General features: G+C 44.8%; 1 protein-coding gene across 2 annotated transcripts in view; it reads right to left on the bottom strand.

Moving 5' to 3' along the window:
• ILDR2 (immunoglobulin like domain containing receptor 2) overlaps positions 1-11,822 on the bottom strand; it is a 67,703-nt gene extending 55,881 nt beyond the window's left edge. The window contains exon 1 of one of the 2 annotated variants that reach the window (XM_055587194.1): positions 11,455-11,822. In XM_055587194.1, coding sequence (XP_055443169.1) covers positions 11,455-11,500 — 46 coding nt within the window. In that variant the 5' untranslated portion in view covers positions 11,501-11,822. The remainder of the gene's footprint in view (positions 1-11,454) is intronic. The other variant, XM_055587193.1, reaches the window with a different exon arrangement.
• Positions 11,823-20,119: the final 8,297 nt, after the last annotated feature.

The following is a 20,119-nucleotide window of genomic DNA, read 5'->3' as shown; positions in this document are numbered from 1 at the left end:
TATAGATGGAGATGCTAACTGTCCACTTCTTTTAGAAACAGAACCTTCCAGGTTTTAATCTGGCCAGCCAAGACAGCCACATATTATATTTCCTAGCCTCCCTTGTAGCTAATTATGGTCATAGGACTAGATTCAGGACACAGTGAGGAGGGGTGATGCATGCGATTTCCACGTCACCTCCCTAAAAACAAACTACTTGATCCTCTGTTTTCCTTGTTTCTACTAGCTGAAAAATACCTATCACTGGAGCAGTCTTGGGAACCACATATGGGAACAGTAGACTCAGTCCCACTAGTTCTCTTCTGTTATAGGAGAGAGAAAAAAAAAAAACTATTTTATGTGAGTTTTAAACTATTATTAGGGTCTCTTTGTTATAGCATCTTAGGCTTACTCTAACTAATATAATGCAAAAAACTGAACCTATAATCTCCCTCCCCTACAAGTTCCTCCTCCTATATTAGTTCATGTCCATAAATGGCATCCCAGCAATCCCAAGACAGGAACCTGGAGACATCTTTGATTCTCTTGTCTTTCAACTTCCACTTGCAACCAAGCCAGGATTACTTCCTCCATCTCTTGTCATCGTCTACTCCTCTCATCGTCACTGTACCACCGGAGCTCAGAATCTCGTCATGTCTCCCTTCTCTTTCTGCAAGGGTCTTCTAGCTGGTTTTTGCTGCATGTCTGTCTATATCTAATCTACCCTCTACATTGAGGTTCAAATAATATTTCTAAAATGCACATCTGGTCATAGCACTCCTTTGCTCTCACACTTTCAAATACTCCCTGTAGGCATTCAGAAGTACAAGACTCATTTTAGATGGAGGCACCCTCTTCCATGGGGCTTTCCTGGTAGCTCAGCTGGTAAAGAATCTGCCTGCAATGCAGGAGACTCTGGTTCAATTTCTGGGTCACGAAGATCCCCTGGAGAAGGGACAGACTACCCACTCACTTTAAAAAAAAAAAAAGTAAAATATTTGTACTTTCCAAAAAACATCATGTCCTCTTTTGATTCCTGGCTTTTGCACATGCTGTCTCCTCTGTAAATTTCCCTTCCCTCAATCCCACTCTTCCTCTAGTAACACCAACTTATCTTTCCTGACTTCCTCAGCTAGCACTTCTTATATAGAAGTTTCTTCTTGCTCTTACTGCAGTCATAGTACCCTAGAGAATCACATAATCTTATCTAAGAATTTTCTATTTAGTCATCTGTCTTGGTCATTATTAATAACAACAAGCTCTCTCCTGAAGGCTTTTAAAAACTGCTACCTAGTAGGTACTCCAGAGAAGGCAATGGCACCCCACTCCAGCACTCTTGCCTGGAGAACCCCATGGACGGAGGAGCCTGGTGGGCTACAGTCCATGGGGCCGCTAAGAGTCAGACATGACTGAGCAACTTCACTTTCACTTTTCACTTTCATGCATTGGAGAAGGAAATGGCAACCCACTCCAGTATTCTTGCCTGGAGAATCCCAGGGACAGAGGAGCCTGCTGGGCTGCCGTCTATGGGGTCACACAGAGTCGGACACGACTGAAGTGACTTAGCAGCAGCAGCAGTAGGTACTCAGCACATTCAGTTGAATGATTTAACCCAGTTGATAGATTATATTATTTGTTCCCCGTTGGTTTTCTCTCTTCACTCTTGCATTGTTCCCTGTAGGCAGAGTACACTTACCACTCCATAGACTATGGCTTGGCCAGGTGACACGTTTGGCTAATGAAATGTGAGTACATGTGCCATAAGACTTGTCCAAGCAGAAGCTTAAAAGGCATTTGTGGCATTTGGCTCTGTGCCCTCTCCCTACCAGCCTTGAGTCCTCCACCAGGAGAATAGCATGCCCACATTGTGGCCGCTCCTTCATCCTGGGTCTTGGAATAAGAAGACATCTGGAAATGAGCCAAGTCCACCAATTCTAGCCAATTCACAGTTGACCTGCAGCTGACTGCACCTCTCATATAATATGAACAACTAAACATTCGGTGTTGTGAGCTATCGAGATTATGAGGTTGATTATTGCTACATCAAAATGCTGACTAATATTCCTACTTGGGGCCCATAAAAAGTATTGAGAGCATACTATGTGCCAAATACTGTGCTAGGAATTGTACATCATTTCATTTTAATGATCACAACAACCCGACAAGTTAGCTTTCCCATTTTAAAGCTAAAGAAAACAAGGTAAACTATTAATTTCGTATTTAAATCCAAGTCAGTTTGAGCCTTATCCCTCTCTCCCAACTGCCTCCTGATGAGCCCAGGGCAAGGGAGGAGTGATGATGCAGGATTCCAGCTGAATGTGAAGGTTCTACTCCTAATTTAGAGCAATACTTCCTGCAGGGCTCCAGCTGCTGGAGAAGAACAGGGAAGCAGCATGTTCTTCTGAGTTCTTCCTTGTTTCTTGGCCCATAAAGAACTCTAGTCATCCAAGATGCCGTCTTTCATTTCCAGCAAGCCAGAAGCTATCTTAAAGACCAAGATTTTAAAGCTACATATGCTACCTCTTGTGTGGCTCCTGGATACTCAGTACCGGCCGCTACTCCCAGATGGGCTCTGACATGCCAGCAGTCTCTGCTGTCACAGGGCCACATCTGATGCTCTCCTGTGCCTCACTGGAGCACTCCTCACTCACTCCTTTCCTGTAGATCTTAGGATTTAATTAGAAATACTAAATGCTATTCTTTACCACATTCCCCTGTAATATTTCCCCGAGTTCTGTGACTTCTGAGCCTCATTACCCAATGCCCTATGACAGATAACCACGTCATGCTGTTGTTAGTCTCTAAGTCGTGTCTGACTCTGTGACCCCATGGACTGTAGCCCACCAGGCTCCTCTGTCCATGGAATTTCCCAGCCAAGAATACTGGAGTGGGCTGCCATTTCCTCCTCCAGGGGATCTTTCCAACCCAGGGATCAAATGTGTGATCTCCTGCTTGGCAGGTGGATTCTTTATCACTGGGCCATCAGGGAAACCCAGACACCTGGATTTGTTCCCTTAAGTCAGGAGTTCTAGTTTCACCCACCTTAACTAGAAAATGTTTCCCTTGGATTCAGGCATTTGAAACAACCAAGTCATATGTAAGTCAATGACATTATTTCTTATTTTTAATCAATAAGATACAATGGACTTAGACAAGTCATTTACTTCCTCTGAGCCTTGTTCTTCTTATGTATAGGTAGATGATAACCAGCCTTATTTAGAAGGATGAAAAGAGATTTTAAAAAGTCATAAAACACATTAAAAAAGTATTGCGTGCATGCTCAGTCATGTCTGACTCTTTGCAACCCCATGGACTATAGCCTGCCAGGCTCCTCTGTCCATGGAACTTTCCAGGCAAGAAAATGGAGTGGGTTGCCATTTCCTACTCCAGGGGATCTTTCTGAGCCAGGGACTGAACCAGTTTCTCTTGCATCTTCTGCATTAGCAGGCAGATTCTTTACCACTCACAAAACTAGAAAAGCATTATAGTATCTAAATAAGCAAGAGCAACAATTAGATTATACCTTTCTTTATAATTCCTAATTGAGAGAAAGTCAGTATAAAAGCTAAAATAATTGGAAGGAGTAAAGAGGTAAGTCTTTTCATACTGTTCAAGGGGTTCTCAAGGCAAGAATACTGAAGTGGTTTGCCATTCCCTTCTCCAGTGGACCACATTCTGTCAGAAAGATCGAGGGCAGGAGGACAAGGGGACGACAGAGGATGAGATGGTTGGATGGCATCATCGACTCGATGGACATGGGTTTGGGTGGACCCTGGGAGTTGGTGATGGACAGGAAGGCCTGGCGTGCTGCGATTCATGGGGTCACAAAGAGTCAGACACAACTGAGCGACTGAACTGAACTGAACTGAAAGAGGTGAGTGTGTCCTGGAACAAAAAGTTGAGACCAGAAAAGACATTTGAGGGCCATGTTGGCTAGAGCAGGGTTCACCCCACCTGGCCCAAAGCACTTGACTCTCTTCAACAGTTCCCCCAATATCACAACATTTAATTGTTTAGAGTTGACCCTATCCTGTCCACCAGGCACTGGGTGCTACTCATTCCTCTGAAAATGCTAACATGTGCTCTCCTTTCCCAGCTGCTGTTTTTCATTCCAATCATTGGTGGTCACAGAAAGGCTGAAGATAACTGGGGCTCCCTCTGTGGCTCCTCACTGAGGACCTTTTGTTTGTTTGTTTGTTTGTTCAGTTGCTAAGTTGAGTTTGATTCCCTGTAACCCAATGAACTGCAGCACACTAGGCTTCCCTGTCCTTCACAGTCTCCCAGAGTTTGCTCAAATTCATATCCATTGAGTCAGCGATGCTTTCTAATCATCTCATCCTCTGCTTCCCCCTTCCCCTTTTAAGCCTTAAATCTTTCCCAGCATCAGGGTCTTTCCCAGTGAGTTGGCTCTTTGCCTCAGGAGGCCAATATATTGGAACTTCAGTTTCAGTCCTTCCAATGAATATTCAGGGTTGATCTCCTTTAGGATGGACTGGTTTGATCTCCGTGCTGTCCATGGGACTCTCAAGAGTCTTCTCCAGCACTACAGTTCGAAAGCATCGATTCTTTGGCACTCAGCCTTCTTTATGGTTCTACTCTTACATCCGTACATGACCACTGGGAAAACATAGCCTTGACTAGACGGACCTTTGTCAGCAAAGTGATGTCTCTGCTTTTTAATATGCTATCTAGGTTGGTTATAGTTTTCCTTCCAAGGAGCATGCATCTTTTAATTTCATGGCTACAATTACCATCAGTAATGGCAATCCACTCCAGTACTCTTGCCTGGAAAATCCCATGGATGGAGGAGCCTGGAAGGCTGCAGTCCATGGGGTCACTAAGAGTCAGACACAACTGGGCGACTTCACTTTCACTTTTCACTTTCATGCATTGGAGAAGGAAATGGCAACCCACTCCAGTGTTCTTGCCTGGAGAATCCCAGGGACGGTGGGGCCTGGTGGGCTGTCGTCTATGGGGTCACACAGAGTCGGACACGACTGAAGCGACTTAGCAGCAGCAGCAGCAGCAGTGATTTTGGAGCTCAAAAAAATAAAATCTGTCACTGCTTCTACTTTTTCCCCTCCTATTTGCCATGAAGTGTTGGGACTGGATTTCATGTTCTTTGTTTTTTGAATGTTGAGTTTTAAGTCAGCTTTTTTACCCTCCTCTTTCACCCTCAACAAGAGGCTCTTAAGTTTCTCTTTACTTTCTGCCATTAGAGGGGTATCATCTGCATATCTGAGGTTGTTGAGATTTCTCTCGGCAATCGTTCCAGGTTCCTATGCAGTACTGTTATTTACAGCATCGGATTTTACTTTTTCCTCCAGGCAAATCCAAAACTGAGAGTCATTTCTGCTTTGGCTGAGCCACTTCATTCTTTCTGGAGCTATTAGTAATTGCCCTCTTAACCAGTAGCATACTGGATACCTTCTGACCTGGGGAGCTCATCATCTGGTGTCATATCTTTTTGCCTTTTTATACGGTTCATGGGATTCTCACAGCAAGAGTACTGGAGTGATTTGCATTCCCTCTTCCAGTAGATCACGTTTTGTCAGAGCTCTCCACTATGGCCTGTCTGTCTTGGGTGGCCCTGCGTGGTATGGCTCATAGCTTCATTGAGTTATGCAAGTCCCTTTGCCATGACAAGGCTGTGATCCATGAAGGGACACTAAGGGCTTTGTAAGTCTGATTTCCAACTCATAAAAATTAAAAGGAGAAAAGTTCCATACCAAAGGATCTTAGAGCTTAAAGACATGACCTCATTCAAAAGATTATAATACCAAGACAACATTGTAAAGCAATTATCCTCCAATTAAAGATAAAATAATAAAAAGAAATGGATTTTTAAAAGATTATAATATATGCAATCCCATGTTCACTGCTACTTTATTGACAATAGCCAATAGTCAAGATATGGAAACAAGCTGAGTGTCTGTAATTTAATAAATAGATAAAAAGATGCTATACTATATATTTATACATGTGTGTGTGTATAATTGACATTTATATCTATGCACACACAATGGATATTATTCAGCCATAAAATAGAATGAAATCTTACCATTTGTGACAACATGGATGGACCTTGAGATAATTATGTTAAGTGAAATAAATCAGAAAGACAAATACTCTATGATCTCACTTATATGTGTAATCTCTAAAAACAAAAACAAAAAACCAAGCTCATAGATATAGAGAACAGATTGGTGGTTGCCAGAGGTGGGGGCTGGGTGAAGGGGGTCAAAGGGTACAAAATTCCAGTTTATAAATAAGTCCTGAGTATATAATGCACTGATTTCATTTTCTTGGGCTCCAAAATCACTGCAGATGGTGACTGCAGCTACGAAATTAAAAGACAATTGCTCCTTGGAAGAAAAGCTATGACAAACCTAGACAGCATAGTAAAAAGCAGAGACATCACTTTGCTGACAAGGTCCATATAAAAAAAGTTATAGTTTCTCCAGTAGTCATGTACAGATGTGAGAGTAGGACTATAAAGAAGGCTGAGCACCAAATATAGATGCTTTTGAATTGTGGTGCTGGAGAAGACACTTGAGAGTTCCTTGGAAGGCAAGGAGAACAAACCAGTCAATCCGAAAGGAAATCAACCCTGAATATTCACTGGAAGGACTGATGTTGAAGCTGAAGCTTCAATACTTTGACCACCTGATGCAAAGAGCGAATTCACTGGAAAAGACCCTGATGCTGAGGGCAGGAGGAGAAGGGGACAACAGAGAATGAGATGGTTGGATGGCATCACCAAATCAATGGGCATGAGTCTGAGCAAACTCCGGGAGATAGTAAAGGACAGGGAAGCCCAGCCTGCTGCAGTCCGCAACAATATAATGCACAGGCTGGTGACTAAAGTTAGTAATACTATGTTGCATATTTGAAAGTTGCTAACAGAATAAATGCTGAAAGCTATCACAAGAAAAAAAATTATAACTATATATGATGATGGATGTTAACTAGACTTATTGTGGTGATCATTTCATAACATATATAAATATGGAAACTTGTACACTTGAAACTAACGTTATAGGTCAATTATATCTCAATGAAATAATAAAATTACTTGCCAAAAGAAAAAAAAAAACAGATTATAAGACCCAGATCCCATGGATATACAGTTAATCTGTGGAGAAGGGACTGGAATCCAGTCCTCAAATCCTAGGTTAGAGTTCTTTCCGCTAACCAGGTCCTGGTACTAACACTGCTGCTGCTGCTGATGCTGCTAAGTCGCTTCAGTAGTGTCCAATTCTGTGCGACCCCATAGACAGAACCCCACCAGGCTCCCCCGTCCCTGGGATTCTCCAGGCAAGAACACTGGAGTGGGTTGCCATTTCCTTCTCCAATGCAGGAAAGTGAAAAGTGAAAGTGAAGTCGCCCAGTTGTGCCCGACTCTTAGCAACCTCATTGTAGCCTTCCAGGCTCCTCCGTCCGTGGGATTTCCCAGGCAAGAGTACTGGAGTGGGGTGCCACTGCCTTCTCCGGGTACTAACAGTACTAACGCTGTAAGCACTAGGTACTTTCACTAAGACTCTAGTATAGTACTAGCATAGTATTACACTAGGACTACTAGAACGAATACCCACGTCTGTATAAGCCAGACACTCGGCAGAATTATGAGTCTAAAATCTAAGGAGTGAATGCAATACTGAAACAAGCTCCCTTTCCTAGTCTGAAGAGGCTCATCCAGGCTTATGGTAGGAAGTGGAGAGAGTTGTAATAAAGTGCTGAAAGATGTTCCAGTACAAAAAAGGTCTCTTCTATGGGGAAAAATGGACAGAGGAGGGAAGGGAATTCAAAGAATGGAAAAAGGAGATAATGGAAGTTGAGGTGACAGTTCAGTTCAGTTGCTCAGTCCTGTCCAACTCTGTGACCGCATGGACCGCAGCACACCAGATGCTGAGGTGTCAGGAATCTTTAAAAGAAACTCCTGCCTCTCTAGGACTAATAACACTTTAATTCTCCATACGCAAGCCCATTCTCACATGGTTACCAGGCATCTACCTGAACGCAAATAAACCAGGTAACAACCCTTCCTGGACACTTCCCTTCCTGCTGTATGTAGCCTGGGTTAGTAGCCACCTTACGGCACCCACAACACTTAATGCATATCTCCACGGTCGCCTCTGCAAGTGGTACTCCGTAACTGTTCACTGATGTCACCACCACCAGACTGTAAGTTGCTGGGGCGCAGGGCTGTCTTATTAACCACAGCGCAATGCCTGGATGTGACAGTAACTCAGCAGCTGACTGTGCTTGAACAAACATGCTAACTCAGCCATCACCTCTTCCAGGAGTCTGTTTCCGAGTTGCTTGACTCCCACCCCAGGCTTGAGGTGGGTATGCCCCATCCATGCCCTTACAACACCTGTGTGGCTCTCATGGCCCTTACTGTAGGACTTTTTACCTCCATATCAAAATTATCTGAAAAATTTGAGTCACTCACTAGACTGGCCACTCTTCGAGAGCAAAGACATAGTCTATGCTCTTTTAGACTATGTCTTTGCTCTCTGTATTTTCAGCACCTATCAAAATCCTTAGAAACCACAGGTATTTGGTATGTGCTTGGAGAATGGATGAATAAATGAATAAATACCACCAAAAAGGTACCAAAAGAAATACTAATAGCATAAGCACTCTTTAGCACAGAGAGACCCAAAAGAGTCTCCAGGAAAATGCACTGCCTGCTCCTAGAGTATGTTCCCAGAGTGTCACCACAGTTCTGGCATTTCTCAAAGCCTCTGCTGCCAGAAAGGTTGAAACATCATCCGTATTCAGGAACAAAGGCATAGTGAACCGTCCTCAAGTCTTATTGCTAGATGGCACCTGTTGCTAAAATAGCAGCTGGTAAGCATTTTATTTTGTGCAATACAACAAGAACAATAACAGCAACAAAACAGTCTATTGCAGGAAGCTCTCTCACACTGACAATGGGAAATCAGGAGGCTAAATATATAGCAGAAAGAAACACAGAATTTTTGCATTGAAAGACGAGGAAGAAGCTGCTAGAGCCTGAGGAAAAAAAACCTGAAGTGTTGATTAGAAATTGCTCAGCCTGCATTAAAACAGAGAAACTGGCGGTGAAGGGAGGGGGAAGGTGGATGGGAGGAGGCTAGGAGAAAAGGAGAGAAGCTGGAGGAGAGAGAAAGGGAGGGAGAGGGAGAATGAATGTGTTTTTTCCCCCTCTGGCTCTCTGACTCATTTTTAATCTGTCCTTTCCTTTTTCCCTCCCTTTCCACCACCCCCTCAAGAGAAAATTCATTGATTGGGCTGGACTAAAATGTCTTACCTTTCCTCTCCTGGTTGCTCTGTAAACGAAGAGTCTGAATCCATCTCATCCTTGACTGCTCCTCTCTCCTCCCCACCCCCCCACCCCCCCCACTCCCCCACTCCCCCCCACTCCCCCACCTCCCCCACTCCCCCCGCCCTCCCCAGCCGCCATTGTTAGCTCCTGCACTTTGCTGAGACTGAAAGGCTTGTCCACCGTGGCAAGAAAGGGAAGCGGAAGCTAGGACCAGGGGATGCCAGTGGGTGATCAGTGGGATCTCTGGAGCCACCCAACTTGCAGAGCCTGGAAGTTCTGGCCCTCTGACAGCTGGGATGGCCCTGATAACCTGTTGCCTGTTCCCAGGCAGGAGCAATCTCTCCAGGTGCAGATGGGAGAAGGACGGGCCCGGGGTTCAAGAGAACTGGGTTCTGGCACCTGCTCCAACACAAACTTACTGTGTGAATATTGCTTTTCTGGGTCTCCATTTGTATAAATTGAGAGGACTGAATTAGGTTGTTCCTTCCAGGGACCATTGCATTAAAAAGCTGTCAGCCCTCTAGCGTGGGCTATATCTTCCCCTTCTGCCCATGCCCTGCAAATCCTTAGAGAGCTTTTCTAGGGTACACTCCAGGGTGTCTAGAAGAGCATCTCTGAATCAAGGACTCCTCCGAAGTTGCCTAGCAGACTTTAAGGAGGTGATAGAGGTTCAAGGCCAAAGTTCCCCTCAGATATGATAACTAAGAAGCAGAGGCAAATTAAGGACATTCCGAATCAGTAAGGGTAGAAGTGGAAGGCACTGGGAGGCCAGAGGAGTGGGGAGGCATGGATCAGCCAAACCCTGAAATTAGAGATGATTCAGATTTGAATAATGTGGGAGGGATGAACTCAGAGCAGCCAAGAGAAGTGGCTAACTCTGCTAAAGACTCTCCCCAAAGCTAAACCTAGCAGGGGTCAAGAGCCAGTGTTAGGGACCCTTCATGAGGAATAGGAAAAAAACTGAGGCGATCTATAACCTTACTCTGAAACTAAGAGAAATAGTGGTTTTCTTTTTTCTTAACTGTATTATTGACCCTCTTTCAATCACTTCCCTTAGATTTTTAATCTTGTTCCTCTTTTCCTACTGACTTGATTTTTCCCAGTCTTCAATGCCCCCAGAGGGGACACAACTTTATTATTGGTGCTATTTTACATTTTCTCTCTTGCCCTTCTCTGCCCCCTCTTGTCCTCACCTTTCTGCTCCCTTGTTCCTCTCCTCCATCACCTGGTTTCCAGCTTGCTTAACCCCTCCATCCCCACCCAAGGCAGGGCTGCTCCATGAATCTCTCAGGGCTGCCCACCCTGCCTGGCCACCTCTCAACCTCGCAGATCATCCTGTGGGAACACATGTTTGGAACTACAGCCTTTCCAGATCCCAGGACGGTGAGAAGAAAGTTCACCAAAAGGGAGGGGGAAATATGGAGGTCCAAGCTAGAAGAAGTGACTCTAATGCTAAAGAGAAACCCTACCTTCTGAATATCTCTGCAAATTATCTTTATTAGGAGGTGTTCCCACTTGTTTATCGGGGGAGGAAGGCTCCTTTCCTCTATGGAACCACTCCCCAAATGCTACCAAATGAGTGAGCGCAAGGCCCTGAACTCCACAACCAATCAAGCCTCCATCCCAGTCTCCTTCCTCATTCCAGCTCCCCTGCACCTCTGGGAGCCACAGAAGAATGCCCCTGGGGCTCTGGGCTTCTCCAGGGAAGGAATTAAGGAGACATTCGTGTACCTCCAACCTCCAGAGAACTAGTTCTCTTAATTAATCAGTCTCCCCTGAGCTTTCATTTTTCTCCCAACCAGGTTTTTCCCAGGACTCACATAATACAAACTCCGGATAAGACTGAGGAAGAACCGTGGTATGGAAAGGGAAATGCACATTGGCAAGAACAATCTCATATCTCGAATGAGTCAAAACACCTGCATCTCCATCCGGCTCACTTGATTATCGGGCTTCTCTTGGCCTCCCCCACCATTCTAATACATACATATAGATATATATAGATATACACACACACAGCCCCCTCCCCCACTTACCACCAGCCTGCTAAGCAGCTTTAAACAGTCTGGGGGAACTGGGAATGGGGTGGGGAGGAGGGTGAGAACAGTACCAGTACCAGAATACGTGTCAAGTTATCCGTCTCGGTTGAAAATGTCTCTTACCTGTTAGCCAGAGGACAGCAACCCAAGCCATCACGACCCTGTCCATTTCCCCCAACTTCCCATACAGATTAAGGAGTGAGGGAAGAAGGAAGCGGCAGAGATGGAGGATCTATATAACCCAGCGGCGGAGGCGGCGGCGGAGCCGTGGCGCCGGGCGCGAGCGGGGCTCTGGCGTCCCTGGATGCAGCCGCCCGCCGGCCCGGCAGCGCAGGCGGGCCTCCGGGCCGACAGCGCCGCAGGCTGCACGCGCGTTGCCGCGGGCTCCAGGAGTCCGCCCCGCGCTCGGCGGCGCCTTCCCAGCCTACTGGCGCACCCGCACGCGCAGGCAGCGCAGCCCGCCGAGCGCCTTCCCGCCGCAGCGCACGCCGCGCGGGGGAGCTCAGCCGCCGGCCCCCAGCCCCGCCGACCGCCGCCCGCCGCCCCGGGCCTGCCAAAGTTTCTCCGTCACGTGCACGCCCCTGCGGCCGGGAGGTCAGGGCCGAGAGACAAAGTACAAGGGGGAGAGGGGTGCGGGGGAGGCGGCTGAGCGGGCTGCGCCGAGCTGGGAGCGATCAGGGCCGGCAGCTTCCAGCGAAGCCAGCGTTCGGGACCAGAGCCAGAAGCGGGGTTGTGGACTCGAGGAGGGAGTCTGGGTTCGCACGTGGCTAGGGCCATTCTAACTGGGAGAGAGGGACCTGCGGCGACTTGACATAACTTGTTGGCAAGGCTGTGGGCTTTCGCTGAACCCCTTGCCCCCCATCCCGATCGCTTATTGACAATGCCAAAAACCAAGGGGCTCCCCAGAATTGGAAAAGGTACGCGAGAATACGCATCCAAACTTTCTTCTTTTAAAACGTTATGAGGTTAAAACATTATGAGATAAGGGCATGCAGCTCTTTAACAGAAAAAATGTAAATATAGAATGAAGTGAACAATTATACGGCTCACATTTGTCCAGCATTTAATCACTTCTCGGCCTTTTGTCTAAAAAAAGGCGCACTTGTGGCTCAGATGATAAAGAATCGGCGTGCAATGTAGGAGACCCGGTTCGATCCCTGGGTAGGGAAGATACCCTGGAGTAAGAAATGGGTAACCACTCCAGTATTCTTGCCTGGAGAATTCCATGGACAGGGGAGCCTGGCAGGCTATAGTCCATGGGGTCGAAAAGAGTCGGCCATGACTGAGCGAATTTCACTTACAGTTTGCAGGGCGTATTTAAATGGATTACTTCAGTTTTAAAAAGGATTTGTCTGTGTGTGTAGGAAAGGATCCTAAATGTATGTTTTGAGACAACCAAGAAATATATACATAAACAAACATGTATCAAGTATCTACTAGGTGCTAAGAGCCAAAGCTACAAAGATGAGGAAGGCAGATTTTCTGCCCTTAAGGGGCCTCATCTTGGGTCCAGGAGAGGGAGGAAAATCAGACTATTAAACACAAAAGACATACTGGTGGTAAAAAGGAGCAAATATGATGGTGGAGGTATGGAGAAAGTGCCCCTGGAATATGAAGGAAGGAGAAGTTTAGTGGGGCTGGGGAGTGGGGGGAGTGAGCAACACCAGCAAAAATGAATTAATGTCTCAATTGGTATTTACAGGATGGGCAGGATTTGTTATGTTGAGGGATTGGTAGTGGAAAGGAGACAGGGCAGGGGAATACTGGGCAGAGGAAAGAAAGGAGATGAGGCAGAAAGGTGTAAAACTGCTCTGAAAACAGAGTGGTTCTAGGCTTAAGGAGAGTTCCTGGAGAGAGACTACAACCTTAGGAATGAACGTACGTATATGTGAAATGAGGATGAGATGTGAACATCAGAAATGGTGAGGATTTACTCTGGTCTTTCATGGCTTCCTGACATCTCAATTCCCTTCTTATTGTCAAGGATGAAAGCCTTGACAAAAACTCTAGAGCAGTCTCACCAACCAGGAACCCTCTCACTCAGAGTTTTGTTTTTGTTTTTGTTTTTAAGCAGGCCTCCCAAGCCCAAGCAGACAAGCCAGACTACAACATGGTGGATCGTCTGAATAAGCTAAGGGCAGGCTGCTTGGAAGCCTATACTAGAATTGCCAAGGAACTGATGGGAGACTAGGAGAACGTACACCCAGGTGTGATGCTGGTTCAACCCAGAGTAGAATTTATCCTGTCTTTCCTTGATCACTCAGAGCTTTTTGAACCAGGAGCACATGAGACAAGAAGCAGAGTCCTCAGAGAATTGGTTTTGCCACTGAGGGGACAGCAGCCTCCAGTGTTCACAGGTCAACGATGGCAGATATCAGGCCATCAGACTACTCTGAGGTGAGATCTTGGCTGTGCTTTTGGTTGTAAAGCCTCTCTGAGTTCCAGTTTATTTTCTGCACCTGGCTCTTCAGGCTTCCCAGCAATTCTGTGAGCTACCCCTTGTACATTCCCCCTTGTACATTCCCTCTTTGCTTGATTTAGCCACAGATGATTTCTGAAGTTTGCAATTAAGAACCCTGACTAAGATGCTGCGTGAGAGAAATTTGAAGGATTGTTTTATTTCATATACAAAAATTAAGAAAGAAAATAGAAATAAAGGAGATACCTAACAATTATTGGTTTAGATGCTCAGTTGTTCCCGACTCTTGTGACCCCATGGACTGTAGCCTGCCAGGCTCCTCTGTCCATGGGATGTGCATTTCTAGAAATAGTCCTAGATGTTTTACAAGCTTTCTCAATTAATCCAAATAAGGAAACTCAGGCCCAGAGAATTTAACTCCTCTAAAATCAGCTAGCTAATAAATGGCAGTGGTTAGATTTGAACTAATATTTTTTAAAATTAATTTACTTTTTAAATTGAAGGACATTGCTTTACAGAACTTTGCTGTTTTCCGTCAAAATCAACATGAATCAGCCATAGGTACACATATGTCCTCTACCTCGTGAACCTCCTTCCCGTCTCCCTCCTCATCCCACCCCGTAGGTTGTTACAGAGCCCCAGTTTGAGTTCCCTGAGTCATACAGCAAATTCCCATTGGCTGTGTATTTTACATATGGTAATGTGAGTTGCCATGTTACTCTCACCCTCTCCTCCACCACACCCTGAGTCCGTAAGTCTGTTCTCTATGTCTGCTTCTCCAAGGCTGCCTTGTAAATAAATTCATTGGTACCATCTTTCTAGATTCTATATATATGCATAAGTATACGATCCTCCTTCTGACTTCAGTTTAGTTCAATCGCTCAGTCATGTCCAGCTCTTTGTGACCCCATGACCCACAGCACGCCAGGCCTCCCTGTCCATCACCAACTCCCAGGATCCACCCACACCCATGTCCATGGAGTCAATGATGCCATCCAACTGTCTCATCCTCTGTCATCGCCTTCTCCTCCTGCCCTCAATTTTTCCCAGCATCAGGGTCTTTCCAAATGAGTCAGCTCTTCACATCAGGTGGCCAAAGTATTGGAGTTTCAGCTTCAACATCAGTCTTTCCAATGAACACCCAGGACTGATCTCCTCTAGGACAGACTGGTTGCATCTCCTTGCAGTCCAAGGGACTCTCAAGAGTCTTCTCCAACACCACAGTTCAAAAGCATCAATTCTTCGGCGCTCAGCTTTCTTCACAGTCCAACTCTCACATCCATACGTGAACACTGGAAAAACCATTGCCTTGACTAGACGGACCTTTGTTGACAAAGTAATGTCTCTGCTTTTTAATATGCTGTCTAGGTTAGTCATAACTTTCCTTCCAAGGAGCAAGTGTCTTTTAATTTCATGGCTGCAGTCACCATCTGCAGTGATTTTGGAGCCCAGAAAAATAAAGTCAGCCACTGTTTCCACTGTTTCCCCATCTATTTGCCATGAAGTGATGGGACTGGATGCCATGATCTTAGTTTTCTGAATGTTGAGCTTTAAGCCAACTTTTTCACTCTCCTCTTTCACTTTCATCAAAAGGCTCTTTAGTTCTTCGTCACTTTCTGCCTTAAGGGTGGTATCATCTGCATATCTGAGGTTATTGATATTTCTCCCAGCAATCTTGATTCCAGCTTGTGCTTCCTCCAGCCCAGCATTTCTCACGATGTACTCTGCATAGAAGTTAAATAAACAGAGTGACAATATACAACCTTGATGTACTCCTTTTCCTATTTGGAACCAGTCTGTTGTTCCATGTTCAGTTCTAACTGTGGCTTCCTGACCTGCATGCAGGTTTCTCAAGAGGCAGATCAGGTGGTCTGGTATTCCCATCTCTTTCAGAATTGTCCACAGTTTATTGTGATCAACACAGTTAAAGGCTTTGGCATAGTCAGTAAAGCAGAAATAGATGTTTTTCTGGAACTCTCTTGCTTTTTTGACGATCCAGCAGATGTTGGCAATTTGATCTCTGGTTCCTCTGCCTTTTCTAAAACCAGCTTGAACATCTGGAAGTTCACAGTTCACGTATTGCTGAAGCCTGGCTTGGAGAATTTTGAGCATTACTTTACTAGCGTGTGAGATGAGTGCAATTGTGTGGTAGTTTGAGCATGCTTTGGCATTTCCTTTCTTTGGGATTGGAATGAAAACTGACCTTTTCCAGTCCTGTGGCGACTGCTGAGTTTTCCAAATTTGCTGGCATATTGAGTGCAGCACTTTCACAGGATCATCTTTCAGGATTTGAAATAGGTCAACTGGAATTCCATCACCTCCACTAGCTTTGTTCATAATGATACTTCCTAAGGCCCACTTGACTTCATATTCCAGGATGTCTGGCTCTAGGTGAGTGTGAGTGATCACACCGTTGTGATTATCTGGGTCGTGAAGATCTTTTTTGTACAGTTCTTCTGTGTATTCTTGCCATCTCTTCTTAATATCTTCTGCTTAATATCTTTCTGACTTACTTCCCTCTATATAATAGGCTCTAGGTTCATCCACCTCATTAGAACTGACTTAGAAGTGCTCCTTTTTATGGCTGAGTAATATTCCATTGTATATATGTACCACAGCTTCTTTATCCATTCATCTGTCAATGGACATCTAGGTTGTTTCCACGTAGATTTGAATTAAGATCTATTAGCTCCAAAGCATATGCCCTTTGCATTATGACAGGGACATCTAGACCAGAGGGTTGATATAATGAGGTATGTTTATTGTCTACAACTTATTTACACACATGTACTGAGGATGTGTCTGGGTGCTGGTGGGCACGTGCACACAAAGCATGAAAGAGAGTCTGAATAATGTTTAGTATCTAAGCATATAACAAGGATATTTTATGCAAAACTTGAAAGATAATGCTGTGAACGTGCTGTACTCTTTTGTACTTTTCCAGGTAAGAATACTGGAGTGGGTTGCCATTTTCTTCTCCAGGAAGGAGCAGCTAAACTGGACTGAGTCATTGGGGGGTGTGTGCCCCTCCCCAGTACACATATTATTACCAAGGTAATTGAGGATTACGAGGAACTTTAGGTATACCTAATGATTCACAACCTGCAACCTAAAGAGAGAGGTAAGAGGTGGTTCAGACAATGGCATTATTTTGCTGAATTGGTGTTCATAGCAGGATATGCCACTAGAACCCTGATGCTCTTCCAAGCATCAGAATCACATGAAAGTGTTTGATTAAATGCAGGTTCCCAGGCTCTACTAAAAACTTTGAGATCAGAAACTTTGGGTGGGGCCTGGAAATGTGCATTTTAACCACCTTCCTTGCATACTTCTAAAGCTCACTAATATTTCAGAAGCTGTACTTAATCACTTTCTTTGTTTTCTGGGGAAGCTGTTGACTTGATGTTTGCCAATGAGCCTCAGATTCAGATCCAGTTGATCTCTAATTATCTATTTATCCTGGTCAAATAGGACAGGACACCCATAGAGATGCATCTTTCACCACCAAAGGAAGGGTCTGGATCCCCAGTGCTTCAAACTTTCTTCTGCAACCCAGAGACAAAAATGTCAGAACATAGGCCCATGTGGGACCAGATCAGGATTCCTAGGAAGCCACAGCTGGAATTGTGTATGATGGGAAGAGGGTGTGGACTGACCAGCAGCTTCAGCAAAGTTGCACCCTTTAGAACAGAATTAGGACATGGAGAAAAGAGAAGTGAACCACCGCAAGGAGACAGGCCGGTAGCTGGTAGCAACCACATAGTTATAAATATAATGTAGCTGAATCCTCTTTAAAACATGATTTCATTGCAGGCACATAGGCATGTATGCACATGAATTCTGTGGCGTGTAGGTCTTTTTAAAGCACACAGATAATACATTTCTACTTCTGTCCAATCTGGTCTTCCAGGAGGAATCTATGAGGTGTGACCTTCAAACAGATACCGTGTTTCTTATCTGAGTTTTGTTTCTCTTCCTTCCCTTGTGCTACCTTTTCAGTTTATCTTTCCCATCCCTCATCTCTTCAAAACCACCTTCAATGAATTATAATTTTTTTTAAAAGTCTAAATTAATGTGAGAAACTAAAATAAATAAATAAATATGAACAAACAAATACTGAAGACTTTAAGCACCCTGTACTAGAAACTGGAAACATGTTCAATCTGAAAGCCCTTTCATATTGAAGAATAAATTGTTTCATTAAGAAAATGCTTTAAAGAAAGGAAATGCAAATATAAAGTGCATGATGCCAGAGAATTCTAAAAAGCTGTACTGCCAAGAACAGTAGAAGATTGGGAGAACATACTGAAAATTTCATGAACTTGAAGCAGATTTAACCCAACAGCCTGCTGTCTCAGGCTTCAAATCAAACTGCAGTGGTGCTGGGGACGGGGGTGCTACAGAATTAGATGTCGTCAGCTTGCCTCATCCTGAGGCCAGACCCCACCATCAGTAGGCAGCCCCACCTGAGTTAGCGCTCTATATTTTCCCCACAGTGGCCCATCCAAGGATAGTGTGCAGGAAAAAAGAGCAGAACATCAAGTTATATTTAGAGCACAGTCCCAAATATGGAAAATGCATTTAAAGGAGTCAATGGAAATAACAACAGAGTAATAACGGTTATATATATATATATATATATATATATATATGCAGTCATTCCTTTATATTTTCTTCTTTAGATTTCCTCTATGCGCTAATAGTTCTGCAGTGTAGAAACTGTTGCTTAGACAATAGGTACGGCTGTGCCACAGTTTATTCAGTCTCTGGGACATCCCTGGAGGAAGGAGAGAGTCAGCGAGAAGAGATGACAGGGGTTTTGTCAGGCCTATATCTTTAGCCAGATACAAAGCCCCCAGATGTACACCTGCTCTCATTCTGTCTCAGTCATGAGCTGTTGATCAAGTTAATTATGAGCAGTTGAAGCCCTGGGAGCCCTTACTGACTGACAGTTCAACCTATAATTTTTCTGAGTAACAGAGCCAAACATGAAGTAAGTCTGCTTCTCTTTTATGAGCCCTATCTTTGGTTTTTGCTTTTGTTTCTGTTTTTGTTTCAGTGTTAGCATCCTTTGGAAATCAGAACAGCATTGACAGACCCCCAAATTAGCAGCAGAGCAGAGTCTAGTAATCAAGCAGCATCCTTTAGCCAAAGGGGTAATGATGAAGGGAGCCTGTCTTTCTGTATTTTATCAATTCTTTGGGTTCTAGGTTTTGGTGATTAAGCTAGAAGATTGCTTCTCAGCCCTAAGCATTCTCCTAGAGGCCTTCTCCCCTGGCACAGGTCTAACATGGACCCTAAGGGAAGGAAGTGAATAAGTATGTCATCCAATGACCTCACCCCCAGAAAACAGGCAGGCGAGGCAATTGGGAAAATGGAGCCAGAACACTGAACATCATGAAAGGAAGCTGCTCAAGCAACAGAAGGGTCATTTGTGGGCTCTTGAAAACTAGTGTTAAAAAACAGCAGCCGTGACTTTTGTGTTGGAGTTGTAGCATAAGCCTGTCTCATAGACTGTTAATTCAGTACTCCTATCACAATCCTGAGGGAGTTCCCTGTACACAAAGATGATCAAGATGTTTTTTGTCTGATTTCAACCTGTTCCAAGGCCTACTTCCTTTTCCTCATCTTCTCTTCTCTCTTTCTTGAATTCATTCATTTATTTATTCCATACACATTCATTGAGCACCTACTATATTTTAGACAGTGTGCTGCCCAGAAATGCAAGATGAGTAGGTATTCAAAGATGAATGAGTCACAGACTCTTCTGTCAAAGAGCTTACAGTTGAACTGTAGCCATATGTGGGTGTGGCTGGGTGTGTGTGTGTGTTGAGGGGGTGAGAGTCAGACACATGGCCTTTTGTGGCAGGACCTATGTAGGGACATTTGTAGGTATGGTGGGGGCACAAAGGGAGAGGGGTCACTCACTGTGGGAGTGCCAGTCAGAGATGTCATCATGAAAAGGTGACCCCTGAGCTAAGTCCTAAACATGATCTGGGCAGAGTTTCTAAAAGCAGAAGTGGAGCAAGAGGTAGGGCAGATGCACAGCAATGGGCTGAGTTGAGAGTGGGGCCTGCTGCCAGGAATGTGAGTCAACAATGAGGCTGGAAAGGCAGGCTGAGGTCAGAACAAGGGGAGCCAGGCTACCAGGCCTGGACTTAACTCTGCAGGCAGTGGACCACCCATAAGGATATCTAAGCGGAAAAACAAGATCAGACGTATATTTCACCCAAGTTATTGCAGCCACAGGCTGTAGGATGTACTGGTGGAAAGAGAAACAACAGGCAGAGGCCTCTTCAGTGGGAGAGCTCATCATAAGAACCCAAGAAGGAACAAGCACCAGAACTCAGCTATAGGGTGGCAGGAATG

Source organism: Bubalus kerabau, chromosome 6 (genome assembly GCF_029407905.1).
Source record: "Bubalus kerabau isolate K-KA32 ecotype Philippines breed swamp buffalo chromosome 6, PCC_UOA_SB_1v2, whole genome shotgun sequence".
Lineage (NCBI taxonomy): Eukaryota > Metazoa > Chordata > Mammalia > Artiodactyla > Bovidae > Bubalus > Bubalus kerabau.
Note: the sequence above shows the minus strand (reverse complement) of the source record. Positions and strands in the feature narration are given on the sequence as shown.